This window comes from Rhinolophus ferrumequinum, chromosome 10, assembly GCF_004115265.2.
Source record: "Rhinolophus ferrumequinum isolate MPI-CBG mRhiFer1 chromosome 10, mRhiFer1_v1.p, whole genome shotgun sequence".
NCBI lineage: Eukaryota > Metazoa > Chordata > Mammalia > Chiroptera > Rhinolophidae > Rhinolophus > Rhinolophus ferrumequinum.
The window spans coordinates 54221742-54236462 of NC_046293.1; the positions used below are offsets into that span (position 1 = coordinate 54221742).

Sequence of the window (14721 nt, forward strand, 5' to 3'; positions counted from 1 at the left end):
AGTATAAGACTTCGTCTTATATTATATAAGACCTGGTAGTTTATATTATATTGTATCATATCATATATCATATATCATATCATATCATATCATATCATATCATATCATATCATACCTGATTTTATATTATGTTAAAATAAGACTGGGTCTTATAATAATTTTTGCTCCAAAAGACACATTAGAGCTGATGGTCCGGCTAGGTCTTATTTTCGGGGAAACACAGTAGGTGGGAACTTCAGGTAGGTGGGGAAGACAGACCTTTTTAAAGGGGGCAGGTGCCACTTAGCTCCACCAGATCTCTGCCTCACTAAATCCTTATTTTTAATGTAAAATCTCTCAATTTCAAAATTTTGACAACTAATTCAAATTAAAAGGAAAAAATATATCGCATTTGACAAATGGGTTTGACCTACCCGTGGTTAGCTTGTGACTTCTGTAAGACCTAAGCCCATGGCTAGTTGCCTGGGTGAATGGCACGGATTGGCCAAGCCCTTCTCTGCTGACATTGTCTGGGGGCCTTCTCAGCTTGCCCAGAGGTCAGAAGGGACTGTTTGGAGACTGGATGATTAGTGTTCATGGGGTTTCTCTGTTCAGGATGTTTGACTTGAGATCTGCTTCCAGGATCCTAAGTTTTTAGTCCAACATTCTCATTGGAGAGTTTGAGGCTAAGTATATTTCAGAGGAGCCCAATTTAGTAGGAGCTTTTTTCTTGTCATCTTGGGCTTGTCTAACATGACAGAGAAAGGCCAAGGGTGAGGGGAGTACAATAGTTGGAAAAGAGCAGGAGCTGACGGAGGAGAATGCAGGCTATTACATTTGATGGCCCAACGAAATACCCTGCAGATTAGAGGTGAAGCAGGATTACATTACTGCCAGTTGTTTTTGAGCCAACAGCTTGGGGTTGTTGGCCAACAGCTTGGGGTTAATTAGAGTGTTGCAGTATCTTCTTTGAGTCTCTTTTTCCCCACCCCAGCCTTTGGTGGAGTTTCTGTTCCTGAGCCCAGTAGTAGTGATAGAAAACAATGGTAGGGAGAAAAGATTGAACACTAATCTCCTGTGCTTTCTTGGCCAACCCTGTAGGTACCTAGAAAGTCTGCTTAGACAGGCGAGCAGTGGGGTCATCATCCTCTCCCCAGCCATGCAGACCTTCATCAGCCTCCCCAGAGAGGGCGAACAACACTTCAGCGCAGAGGAGTTCTCTGACATCTCTGGTGAGCCCAGGGCCTGGTCTCCTTGTCAAGGAGCTGAACCTTTCCCCCCAATACAGTATCTCAGCCTATGGATTCCATCTCAATTCTCCTACTTCCTCAGAGACTCATTCTACCTCAGCATCTCTGCTACATTCCACCTTAGGGACAAAAAGAGATTCTAAGTGAGACCCAGAATTGAGGGGTGGCCTGAGGGTTGAAGGTGGAGAGGGACAGTGAGGGGAGTTAGGAGTTAGGGGCACTCAAGTCACTGAAAGGATTTATTCTTCGAAGGGTAGTAAATAGTTATTTTCCATCTCCACGAAGAATAAAAGAATAGGACATATAATGAAAAGTAAAGGATAAATGGAAGAAGGTCATTCTCATGCTTGGAATTATTAAACAGTAGTCTGATGTCATGGCATCTTCCTTCTTAGGGACCAGTGCTTAGATTACCGATGTTTAATAATGATGATGAGATAATGGATGGCACTTATTGTGGGCTAAGTTCTCAGTGTTCTCATGTATTAACTCATTTAATGCTCGCAAGAGCCTTGAGGTAGAGACTCTTACCCCCATTTTACAGATGAGGACACTGAGACATGGACACGTTAAGGAGCTTGCCTAAGGTCACACATTCATTAATGATATAGAACTGGGATTTCAACTCAAGGCAGTCAAATTCCAGAAGCTGGTGCTTAATCACTGTGTAGTGCTGCTTCCCAGGGTGTGGAAGTGCTTTTGTGTCTCCAGGGGGCCAGGTAAGGAGTGCATAGTGAATTAGTTGGGAAGTCATTCTCTTTTTAAAGAGGGCTTTAAGCCATACAGATCCTTTTTCGTGGATTTGTTTTACTGACTGATTTATGAACTCTCCTACTGCTTCCTCCTTCCTTTCAACTCCATATAAATCATGGATCCTGCATGGTATTTGGGACAGGTAGGAGACATTTCAGTGACCCTCCGCTCTCCATTCTTCTCCTTCCTTGGGGGTGTTATGAAAGTCAGAGTACGCAGTTCTGTTCTCCAGCTCTGTCTTCTTCCTACCCTCATTCTGACTCCATCAGTAAGCTGACCCTACTCTTTATCTGCTGGAGGTTTCAGATGTCCCCTTCTCATCAACTCCACCCACAAACTGTAGGCAGCATCTAAAATCAGCTTTAGGTCTTGCTGACAACTGACAAGCAGCAGGAGGTAATGCTGATTCCCCCTTCTACCACCCCCACCCCAATTTTCCTGGGTTACCATGGTGATGGGGCAATGCTACTCCAAAAATAGATGGAAAGAGGAGGATGCCCTTGGGTTACTAGCCTGGAGTAGAGAAGACTAGAGTAAGGAGGTTTGGCAGATCCAGACCTGCAGATCCACTTGCAGGTCAGCGGTCCCCTCTCCATCCAATCTAGAGGATGCATCTCAGTCCCTTTCGCTGTTGTTGGCCATTTTAGCATTATCTGAGTTGACTGGTTAGGAAATCCTTTTCTAGTTCTCAGGTCAATCTTCCTACTGTCAATAGCTGACTCTAAAAATGTATTTACTCTGGACAAAGCTCTCTGTCAGTTGCTGTGACCACTTCTACATCCTCTACCATTGGTGGAGGTGGAGGCCAACCAGTCTTGCCCTCAAAGACTTGAGCATGGAGCCTTGATTTTCGTTTCCCTCTAAACTCATATTAACTATGTTAAACTCACCTTTCTTGACTGGTCTCTTGTTGTTATTACTTCTGGTCCTTTATGGTTTTTCCATAAAAAAACCATAACCCCTTGCCCCCTTGTCTGTTAAACCATGTATCTCAGAGGGCTGTTAATAATTATCATAATAATCCCTTATTCATATATATATATATATAGATCTTTATAGTGTTCTAATGTTTTTATAATGTATGTTATTTATTCTCATATCAACTCCGTGAGGTATTCAGGGCAGATATTGATTTCTTTATTTTACAGAGAAGTAAACTGAGCTTTATAGAGGGTCAGTGACTTGTTTAAAATCTTATGTCTACTAAAGTTACTACAGCTGGTCCAGTAAGAATAAAACCCAGGTACCACATCAAAGGACTTGGGAAAGTACAGATTCTTATAAGGATGTAAAGTTAATAGTTCTCATTTGTGGTACGTATTGGTGTGAGTACCAGTGGGGAGAGGGTAAATGGTCCCCTGGGCAGGCCAAACCTATCACCTGAATGCAGGATATCAGGTCACTTTTGCTCCCCAACTTCCCCCTTCCTTTCCTTGCTGAAACACATTTTAAATAGTCAAATCACCCTGTAGCTGTCGTGCAAATGCTCCAGTGCCCTCTGAGTCCAGCTGGGATCTCTGTAACTCTATTCCAGAGATGCGGGCCTTGGCTGAACTCTTGGGCCCCTATGGCATGAAGTTCCTGAGTGAAAACCTGATGTGGCATGTGACCTCTCAGATTGTGGAGCTGAAGGTACCGTGGAAGCAAGCCCCGGGCAAAATGTTCAGCCTCAGGGGAAGAGGGTTAAGAGTAGGAGACTGGGGTAAAGAGGTACCATGGGTTCTGGCGTTTCCTGCCTAACGTCTCTGTGTCCCGGCTGCAGAAGCTGGTGGTGGAAAACATGGATGTGCTTGTTCAGATCCGCTCTAACTTTAGCAAGGCAGACTTGATGGCTTCTCTGCTGCCCCAGCTGATGGGTGAGCACCTCCCCGAAGGGAGAAGGAACTGTGGGAAAAGCATTGCGGGATCAGGGTTTGGGGTATCAGGGGGCTGGGCCGGATCTGAAGAAGCAGAGCCATCACTGTCCTCCTAGTTCTCTAACACTCGTCTTTCTCCTCAGGGGCTGATAATGTGCTGAAGCGCATGACCATCATTGGAGTTATCCTCAGTTTTAGGGCCATGGCCCAAGAGGGACTTCGGGAGGTGAGCTGGGGAGAGGGGCTGCCACAGAATCGCAGTCCCCTCCGTGGTAGGGCTTGCATGAGAAGTTGTGGAAAGGGTTGGAGAACATTGAGGAGAAAGGAGCTTAATTTAGTAGAGGTTCCTGGGAGATCTGGGGCTAAATGAGCTAAGGAAAGCTGGAGGCATGGGGAGAGGGGTGGGAAGCCAGCTAGGTTCATATTTAAGCTGAGGCCCTTTGTTTTGTTTGTTTTCACCTGTCTTTGAAGGTACTGGCTGGCAACTGTTCTGTGGATTCATTTATCTTCTTTCCTTCAGGTTTTCTCCTCCCACTGCCCATTTCTTATGGGTCCCATTGAGTGCCTGAAGGAGTTTGTCACTCCAGACACAGACATCAAGGTATGGGGGAGTGCAAAGTGGAATCCAATGAGGAGGCGTGTTGAAAAAGGGTGTAGTTAGGATCTTGTAAGGGAGAGAGGGCTCTGAAGAATACTGTAGGGAGAAGAGCCCGGATTTGAATAGGAAAACACTGGGGGGATTTTGTGAAGTGAGAGGGCATTGGTCAGACAAATATTCTTGGAGAGAGAAGGCAGAGCTGGGAGACATGAGGGATGGAGAAAAGTGGGAGCCCGGGAGACCCTGCTGGGGCTGGGGAAACATTACTGGAGGGAGAGGGATAAGCTCTGGGACAGTATCTGTAGGTTTTCACCTAAGATGTGCACACAAGCTCCTCTTTAGTCAGGAATTTAGGTACTTTTTGTAAAAAGATTTGTTCTTTCCATTCCCACCCACCCTGCCTGCCTTTAGAGTTTCCTTCCTTTTTCTGGCATTTCTTCCTACTAGTTGTGAAACTTTCTGGTTCCTTTGTCTGTGTCATCTGCCTCAAGGCCCCGTTTACTACAGAGATGGAGAAAGAAAGAGGGGCTTCTGTAGGCACCCCAAGCCAGACATCCAGTCCCCTCCCCTTCCATTATCTTGTCTTTTGAATCACCTGGAACAAACAAGTATGTTACGCAGGAAATATAGCTGAAGGCTGGGAACAGGGGCCTTCAAACGCACAGGGCAGGCTGCTTATTGACTCCTTCAACAGAGGGCGGTCTGTGATAAGAGGAAACTGGTTACCAGAAAGAATTAAAATTAGGTGTTAAGAAAAATGTTCTTACCTTGAGATCAAAAGAGTTATGAAATATCCTCTTCTGTTTGTGTACAATCAGATGAAGGTCAAGTGGTCATGGGGGCCGTGAGGGGCCGATGTTTCACTGGGATGGCTGCCCCTTTGGACCAGTTATCATCTTACAGTGAGCCTGGGTTTCTGGCAGCTGCTGATGCTGGCGCCAATGCTCTAGCCTGTCAGGAGCTTGTCTAGCTGATATCTCCCAGGCAGCCCTGAGCTCTATGCTCTGCCCACTTGTGAAAATAAGCAGGTGGAGGTGGAGGGGGGGATGTCCTGTCCATCAGAGATTCTGTTACTGCCTCAGAGGGTGAGAAGGTTAGGATAAAAGAAAAATAAGACCCCTTCAATCATCATCCTTTTCTTCTTCCAGAAAACCACAGGTCATGGACCAGGGCTCTGACCTCCGAGGCCATGGTTGCCATGATCAGGGTTGTCTAGTTAGTAGGGAATTTAAATCCAGGGCAGTTAGTAGGGAATTTAAATGTGGCTAAAGTTCACCTTCTGTGTCGAATCCCGAGTCCCGTAGGTAAAGTTTGTGTATATTGTTATGTTTATGGGGTTCTTTGCATATGATATTCTACTTAATTGTCTGCTATTTAAACAGTTGTCCTTGTTCTGTCAGAACATGTTAAAGTCTTTTTTTTTTTTTTTAGCCTCAAAGGGGTCTAAGTCCTTGGTGTGAGAGTGTGGGTTTGAGGCTATATCCTGGGAACCTGATTCTAAGTACAATGAGGGGGTTTGGGTATCAGTCGGTAAATATTAATTGAGTGCCTTCTGTGAGCTTAGCATTGTGTTAAAAACTAGAGAGGATAAAAAGAAATGCAACATTTCTAGCTTTGAGATAAAGGAAGAGGAGGGAAAGGAATAATGTTTATTAGTCTATTAGTAGTGACTGTTAGTCCCTAGGGTAGATGCTTTGCACGTGTAGTCTAATTTAATCTTCACAACAACTCTGTGAGGAAGTACTATTATCCCAGTTTTACAGATAAGAAAACTAAGGCTCAAAAGAGGTTCCGTAACTTTTAGTCAAGGTCACATATTTAGTAAGTGGTGGTGCTAGGATTTGAACCCAGAACTTCTCACTTCAAAGCCTTTTTCTCCCTTCTCCACGCCATGAGGTTAAAAAAGGTATAACCTAGTTGGTGAGATAAGCCATATGCCTCACCTCCTATCTGAAAAGATAACTGAAGTCACCAGGTGCTGTGTGTGATCAGTGCTAAGTCAGTGCTACCAATTTAAGGAGCAGACACGTGTTTGGGCTGAAGTAATCATGTAGGGCTTCACAGAGAATGTGAGATTTGAGTTAAGCCTCAAGGGATGGGTGTCACCTAGATATGAGTAGAGGAGAGGCAAGAACACTCTGAAAGAGGGAAGAACATGAACCAAAGTATGGAAGTAAGGAAGTAAATTATAGTTTGGAGAGTGAATAAATTACTTTAGGAAGTGTTTGGAGAAATAAAGTTGAAAGAGTAAATTTGTAGTATGCAGTATGTGAATGCCAAGCTAAAGCATTTGGATTTCTTTCCCTGTAGGTTAGAGAAAGCTATGAAAGGAATTCCTGCAAAAGGTGATGGTACACCATAAGTTTACAATCTGATTTAGGAATCCTGACTACCTGTAGCTTCTGCCAAGCACTTCTTTCCTGGGAATCATTTTCAGAATGTTGTTTTCTTCTCTACCAGGTGACCCTGAGTGTCTTCGAGCTGGCATCTGCTGCAGGAGTGGGCTGTGACATTGACCCAGCTCTGGTGGCTGCCATTGCTAATCTGAAAACTGGTAAATTGGGGAAAGGGGTCAAGGGAAGGCCTGGGCCATATTTTGGGGTGGGAAAATGTCAATGTCAAAGAAGCCTTTTGTTTGGGATTGTAAATTCAGGGGATATAAACTGGGAGCTAAAGAAAGACTAAAAGCATGGTCCCTAACCCCCACAAAATACTTACACAGGTAATTTAGATTTGTAGTCAGATTCCAACCAGTTGACCTATCAATCAGCTAAAAAGTATTAAGGGAGAGTCTGTTTGATGCTCAGCAAGTGCTCAAAGGAATTTACAATCTGGTTGGGGAAATAAGATTAATGCAGATGAAACAATGAGAGAACAATACACTGGTAGTGTGTGATTTCACGCTGAGTTGTGTGGTAAAGTGTGTGAGTCCCCAGAGTGATCGTGTACTCTCCCTGCTCACCTCGACACTATTTACTTCTTCCCCAGGTCTCTCACATTTGTCTCTCACATTTTCCGTTACACATTTCCTCTTGCACATTCACACTTACACACTCTCAGAACAGGATGGAACCAAGGGGTTGGTATTAAGCCCTTTCAAATCTCCAGACTGGCCCTCCCTCTTCTCTTGGTTTTGGTGAGACTCTTTCCTCTCCTTCCGGCCTCTCCACCCCATCACAGGGCCAGTGTGCTTGGACTGCTTGTCAGCAGAGCTCTTCGCTAAGAGCTCTGCTCCGTCAGCAGAGGAGGCCTCCAGGCCTCAGGCCCCTCACCGTACCTGGAGGCTCGTCCTGGCCCCGTCAGCAATAATGGCTTGCCCATAGTGCTGTATAAAGTGTCTTGATAGCTGTTTTCTCACGTGATCCTCACAGGAATTCTGCGAAGTAGGACCCTAGAGAAGAATACTCCTGTTTGCTGACCTTACTTGTCCTCTCTTCCTTCTTGCAGATACTTCATCCCCTGAGGAAGAATATAAGGTGGCCTGCCTGCTCTTGATCTTTCTTGCAGTTTCCCTCCCACTGCTTGCCACAGACCCTTCTTCCTTCTATAGCATTGAGATGGATGGTAAGTAAGGAGTAGGTCTGAGAAAACCATGCTATTGAGGTTACTGTCCTGGGTGGGGAGATGAAAAGAGACATTTATCTACCTGGAAAATACAGACTTCTGACTCAGGTGCAAAGTTCTGCTTCAAAAGGCACTTGAGAATGAACTATCCAAAAAATTCAATTTAGTGAAATTTTGTAAGAACATCCGTCTCCTAATTCCCAAATGCCTCCTAGTCCTTTTGGTGTTGAATAGGGTGGTCCAGCCTGAAAACATGCGAACTTAGCAGCTGAGGTCAGTCTGGAGTGGCTCACTTTATTTCCTTCTGTTTCTTTCCCTCTCCATCAATAATAACCTAGGTTTCAGCAACAATATTCACTGCTTGACCAAAGCCGTCATCCAGGTATCTGCTGCCCTCTTCACAGTCTACAACAAGAACATTGAAACTCACCTCAAGGAATTTCTGGTGGTGAGTGGGCCAGGTGATAAGGAATGTAAGGTTGCAAAGTCTGGAGAGAATTGTTTCGACTTAAATCCACAGACAGTTATTGTTGAACGGGTCTTGGAGTCTAAAATCCTACCTAATTCATTAAGCAGGGAGAGGCCACTTTGTGAAAGGCAGGAATTTCTTCTAAATTACCTAACAGCTGGTATTTCAACCTCTGCCCAAATACTTAGAAAGAGCATTGGACTAAGAGTCAGAAAATCTGAGTTCTAGTTCTGGATCCATCACTAAGAAGTTGTGTGACCTCTGAAGAGCCAAACTTTCGGGGCCTCAGTCTTCCCATTTATTAAATAGAGTGATTAAACTGAACCCATGATTCACTCCCTTGGTGTTATTAGAATATCCCAAGGAGCTTGTTCAAATGCAGAGCCCCAACCCTTATACCAGATCTACTGAATTAGGATATCCTAGGGTGAGTCCTGTCTGTTTCTAATAAGGTCTCCAGGAGATCTGATGTACAATAGAGCTGGAGTTTTACAATCTATAAGGCCCTTTCTAACTCTAATACTGACAAAAAGTAAAACTTTTTTTGAATTCTCAAACTTGAGCATAAATCAGAATAGTTTAGAGAATTTCTGAGTCAGTGGATTCAACATGTGCTGGAAAATTTGCATTGCTAACAAGTTTCCACGGGTAGTCCTGATATTGTTCGTCCTGGGATCTCACTTTGAGAACTGCTGGTCCAGATTTCTAGGGACTTGGGCTTACAACCAGGTGGCTGATTCTACTGTAGGCTATGTCTAATTTGTTTGAAAAAAATTGTTTTAAAAGAAATTTTAGCCTGTAACTATCACCATTGATCTTAGTTTTGCCTCTGGAAAAACACAAAGTAATCTCTTTCCATTGTTGAAAGAGGCCCAGAGTTTTCCGTTCTAAATCCTCCATGGAGGAATCCCATCCGTACACTTCTGATACATGGTCCATTACCCATTGCCTGCTTGAGCATTTTCAGCAAGAGGGAGCTTATTCCTTGGCAAAACATGGTCTCATTTAAGAAGTAGGGCCTCATCTGTCTTCTTTCAGTAGGAAACACAGTAGATTATATTCTCTCAGGAATCATACCACTGTCTTGAAAAGTACATGCCTGGGGCTTGGAGGCTTGGGGCTTGAGTGGGTCTCTATTTAAACTGGGCCAGCCCGTCAGACAGAATGGGCTCTGAGCATCGTCGATATAAAGAGGACTCACAGCATAGCTCTAAGATGGGGTGAGAAGGGAATGCGCCCGCCCCCTGCTTTCCCTTTACCCTCTTTGTTTGCTAAATGGGCCTGGGATACAATCCTCCCTCTTTGATTTGTTGGGGACCTGGAGGTGAATGGAGAGGACAGCTATTTGGGAGTTGACAGGAGGAGAATACCGAGAGCACTGTGTCTGAATCAGAGGCCCCGCCCTATCTCTGGTCGGGTGAGGAGTCAGCTGTAAACACCATGATGGCAGTAGTGTTTGGAGGCTGCCTAGGAAAAGAGGTTAATCTCCTGCCACCCAGCATTACCTGCCTTTGTTCTGGGTTCTTTCCTTGCCCTTGCCACCTCTCCCCCAGTCCCCCTGGCAGCCTCCTGTTGTCTGCACTGGCTGGTTGACAGGCAATAAGCATCTGAAACAGAGGGAATTTGCCACTTTTCCACCCTGAGTCTCCAGGAACATCCCAGCACTTCTCAGCATTCCTCCTTGATCTTTTCTTCTGTAGCCCGAGGCTGTCCTACACTGACCTCCATAAAAAGCTGCTTCCCTTACAAATTCTTCCCTTACAGGTGGCCTCTGTCAGCCTCTTGCATCTGGGCCAGGAGACTGACAAGATTAAAACCAGAAATCGGGAATCCATTTCTCTGCTCATGCGCTTGGTATGTATCTCATTTAAGTTGGTCTGGGGAAAGAGAGCGGGAGGGCCGGAGGGAAACTCCTCTGTAGGGTCTTTGGGTCCCTGCCGTTGCCATCACCCAAAAGCACTAGCTAAGAACTTAATTCTGCCTGACCCTCTGGGTCTAGTCCTCACATTCTAGTCAACACTCTAGACTTGTCCTGTAATTGCAAGGGAGAGTCTTCAAGGCCTTCTCTGCAGGCCAGGGCCTTCCTGGCCTTTAGCTGATGGGCCCCTTAGCCTGCAATGTTCTGACCTGGTGGGGCAGCTGAGTCCCTCATCCAGAACTACCTGCCCAGTACATGTTTGGTTTTACTTGGCCACTTCCTACCACGGGCTTTGTCCTTAAGAGTACTGTGAAGAGGGTGCCAAATAGCAGGGGGCTGAAATGGGGGATGGTGGGGAGGGCTCAGAGAGGGGAGGGATTTTAGATGAAAAACTATAAGGCAGGGAGCCTGGTGGGCCATGTATCAGGCAGCTCCTGCTATCTCTTCTCCTTTCTTCCCAAGCTGTGGGCTTTTCTCTACTTTGGCAGAAAGTTCTGGGAACTCTGACTCAGTTAATTAAAAACAAAATCTTTTCCTCATGACCCTGTTTCCCTCCCAACACACTTACTCACTCTTTTGCTCTAAAAGTCTGATTCTCTAGGTTAGTACTTAGATATGGGCAGGAGGGGCTCCTGCCCTGGGCCCTGTGTTTAACAGGCCCTCCTCTGGCCTATGGGGCAAGGACACGTCCACTGGAGCCTGTGCCTCACCTCGAAGCCCCAGTAAGGATTCCGGAGACCTCAGCATTCTCTGCTAAGCAGCTCCAGCCCTCTTGTGGGACTTGTAGGGCGGAGTGTCTTCCCCACATCCGTCCTACTGAGGTAGACTGCTGCTGGTGGATTTGCCTCTGGTGCCCAAAGAATGTTGGGCTGGAGCTTAGCTGTGCGGATAGGAAGTCTAGGTGTGCATAAAAAACCCTTCCAGCTGAGGCTGGTTCCCGCTTCCCTGTTCTGGTGCGGAGCTCTGAGGAGTCTAAGTATTGTTCATTCAAACCTGGCCTTCTATGAAATTATAAAAGTATATTGTGAAAGTTGAAAGCTAGAACATAATAGTCTATTTGATTTATTTAGTCATATGGTATGCGGGGTGCCATTTGGACTCTTGGCCCAGGACCACAAATGTTAGGGGCAGGCATGCCTGAGAGTCCCCCTGGGTCTCCTTTAAATACATGGGCACTGAGTGGTATCTGTGTCTCTAGCAGTTTCTCCTGCTAGAAAAAGGCCTAGGTTGGGCTGATTAAGGATTATGATGGAGAAGAGAAGAGAATGGACATGAGGGGGTGTGTGTGTGGGGGGGGCGGGTGGTGAGGGGTGAGAGGGCAGAGGAGGCAGATGGCATATATGGCAAATGCCGGTAGTGTGCTGGGTAGAGCACAGTCTGTGGAGCAGCAAGTTAATTAACCTTTGCTGATTCTTTATCCATAAAAGCGGGCAATAATCCTCCTGATAACAGTGGTTAAGATTCATGAGATAATATATGTGAAAGTGCCTAGTACATAATAGATGCTCAACAAATGTTAGTTCCCTCTCTCTGCTGTTTATTTTAGCTTCTGGATGGTTAGATATGCCTCTTCATTGCCTTGGGCAGTTTTCACTTCTGGAAGGTTGGAGGTGATTCTATATTGCCACACAGCCCTGCCTCCTCCTCCTGCTTTGCTCCCCCCACCAAAAAGAATTGTGAGAAGACATCTGCCCTTGTGGCATCGCAGTGAGACCTGCAGAGTGGCTGGAACAGAGCTAGGACCAGGTGCTTTCTGCTGCTGCAAAGCAATTTAAATGCAAATGTTTCCACAGAGAAATTGGAAATGACTGAAGGGGAAGGAGCTGTATTCTGAGTTAAGAGGCTACTCATATAGCCCCAAACTCTGGCCAGGCACTTCTCTCCCTGGGGTCTTTCTCTCTCGGCTGTCAAGCCTGGGCACTGTCCACCCCTAGTATTGCCAGCCTGTTCCTGGCATGGGTTTCTCAGGGGGAAAGAGATGACGCTCTCATAGAATCATGGAATCTTAGATGTCAGAACGAGGCCAGACCCTGGCAATTGGTCCAGTCCTTATAATTCATAGATGAGGAAACCATGGACAGGGAGGGAAAGATGACATTCAAGGTTTCCCCCAAAATATATGGGGAGATTTGGGATTAGAACCCGTTTCTTGGCCTTCACTCTAGGGCTGTTTCCACTACTACTGTGTTTCCCTGAAAATAAGACCGGGTCTTATATTAATTTTTGATTCAAAAGATGCATTAGGGCTTCTGTTCAGGGGATGTCATCCTGAAAAATCATGCGAGGGCTTATTTTCCGGTGAGGTCTTATTTTCGGGGAAACACGATATGACTCTCCTCCAATTATTTTCTGTGCTTAATGGAGCAAAGACGAGTAAGAAGTCTTAGGCCAGTGGATCCCTCTGGAAGCTGTCACTCATTTTCTTACACCTGAGGCTTGTATCCTGGAAAACAGAGCCTATCTCTCTCCTGGCTTAAGGTTTGAAAGTCTTGCCCAGCAAAAAATTATTTCTGTCATCCAACCTAAGATCAGAGCTACAGTTTTATTGACAGATTTCCGTCCCTTCAGCCTGTAGCACCTGTTCTTCTGAGGCTGTGTGTATTGTGTATGTGTATTTGAGAATAGCAGAATCTTACACATTTTAAAACCTAAAAGGACTTCAGAGCAAGGAGCATGTCAGCGTCGATAGGGTAGGTTCTCTTTTCTGAGTGAAATTTTCGAACTGGAAACCCCAGCGATACTGGGGAGGGCCCATGTGTGTGAATTGCCGGAGGATATGGGACACTCGTCTCCAGAGTGTGTCTCTTAGCCCCAAAGCTCTTGAAGAGAAGAGTACTGTAGGAAACACCCTGCTCCTTCCTCCAGGCTGGGGCCTCTCCAGCCCAATGCTAGGTGGTGCTGCTTTTCGCTCACGTGTTCCTGCCACCAGGTCTCATCCAGGCATCTTGATCTATCTTTCTGCTTGGCTGTGGGGGCTGCTGGGATTACCACAGCACACAGGCTTCTAATTAAACTAATTAATCATGCCCGCTCCTTTCTGCAGCATCCTTCCTGTTCCATAAGCACTGTACTGAGAAAGGGAGGACACTGAGGCCCCACACAAGAGGACCCAGGTGGATTCCGGGCCCCTTTTCCAGCCTGCAGTGGCAATTGTTTCTTTCTCTGCCAAGCTTTGTCATTAGCACTTTTATTCATTCTTACCTGCATCTGTGCTGCCCACCCACATATGATTTAGCATCCAGAATGACAGAGAATGGGATTTTTTTCTGACACAAGGGAAGTGACTCTTTCCTGCCTTCTGCTTCTGAGCCCTTCATATAACCCTGAGGAGGGGGATAGGGGCCGTTATAATGGAGCTGAAGAGGCCATATTGCTTTCCTAGAGCTAAACCAAGTGGGGGAGGGAGAGGGAGTATGATTTGGAACTCTGTTCACTTATAAATCTGGGGGCCTCAGAGGGCCCGGCCCAGGGGATTGAATGAAGCGGAACAGGGTGTCACAGAGGTATGCCCTACCTGAGGTTCTCATCTCTTGGCCCCTTCTCTTCCAGGTGGTAGAGGAGTCCTCCTTCCTGACCCTAGACATGCTGGAGTCCTGTTTCCCTTATGTCCTGCTTCGAAATGCCTATCGGGAGGTATCCCGGACCTTCCACCTGAACCGAGTGCCAACCAGTACTCACTGAAGAGCCCTGTGGACCTACCCAAACCCACGCCATACTGGAAGCTGTGGCCATTTTCTCAAGGAGTGGGAATGGGGTGTGTCTGGAGCCAGAGCTGATGAACAGGCATATGGAGGAATAGTCCAGGGCTGAGAAATCATAGAGAAGTGGGGCAGGCTGGGGGGATAGAAGACAGGTTATGGAAAAAGCTAGGGGAATGGTGCCATGTGTGTGAATTTTTACAACGAGAAAACTGAGTGACATACAAATATGTTTTCTATCTTCTGTTGACTGGAGCTTGAGCTCTGACTGGCATGGATCTCTCCGACCTTCATCACTATTCTAGGATAATGCTGGCCGACAGAGATGATCAATCATCATATTAAACTATAATGAGCTTATAATCCTCCCACTGGAGCTGCTATTGTCTCCTGCACATTCATTAGGACGATTATCTCCTCTCTTCCTTTTCCAAACGTGTTCGGCAAACATTCAGCCTGCTCCTACTGCAAAATCCTAGCAAAGGAACACCTGTTTTTCCTTTGTGGGGGCTTTTTTAGGAGTCATGGGTCTCTTCCTCTGCCTCCAGCTCTGCTGCCTCTAGGGGCAATGAGGACGTGCTCTTGAGAAATTTTCACTGCCCCAAACCCTTTCACCTGCCCTACCACATCTTGTGG

General features: G+C 46.0%; 1 protein-coding gene across 1 annotated transcript in view; it reads left to right on the forward strand.

Annotated features, from left to right (window-relative positions):
• NCKAP1L (NCK associated protein 1 like) overlaps positions 1 to 14448 on the forward strand; it is a 39786-nt gene extending 25338 nt beyond the window's left edge. Inside the window, 10 exon segments of the mRNA XM_033118175.1 lie at positions 1081 to 1211; positions 3517 to 3614; positions 3745 to 3838; positions 3982 to 4064; positions 4359 to 4439; positions 6897 to 6990; positions 7884 to 8000; positions 8339 to 8448; positions 10234 to 10323; positions 13937 to 14448. Of these exon segments, the coding sequence (XP_032974066.1) occupies positions 1081 to 1211; positions 3517 to 3614; positions 3745 to 3838; positions 3982 to 4064; positions 4359 to 4439; positions 6897 to 6990; positions 7884 to 8000; positions 8339 to 8448; positions 10234 to 10323; positions 13937 to 14068 (1030 nt within the window). The 3' untranslated portion in view covers positions 14069 to 14448.
• The last annotated feature ends 273 nt before the right edge of the window (positions 14449 to 14721 follow it).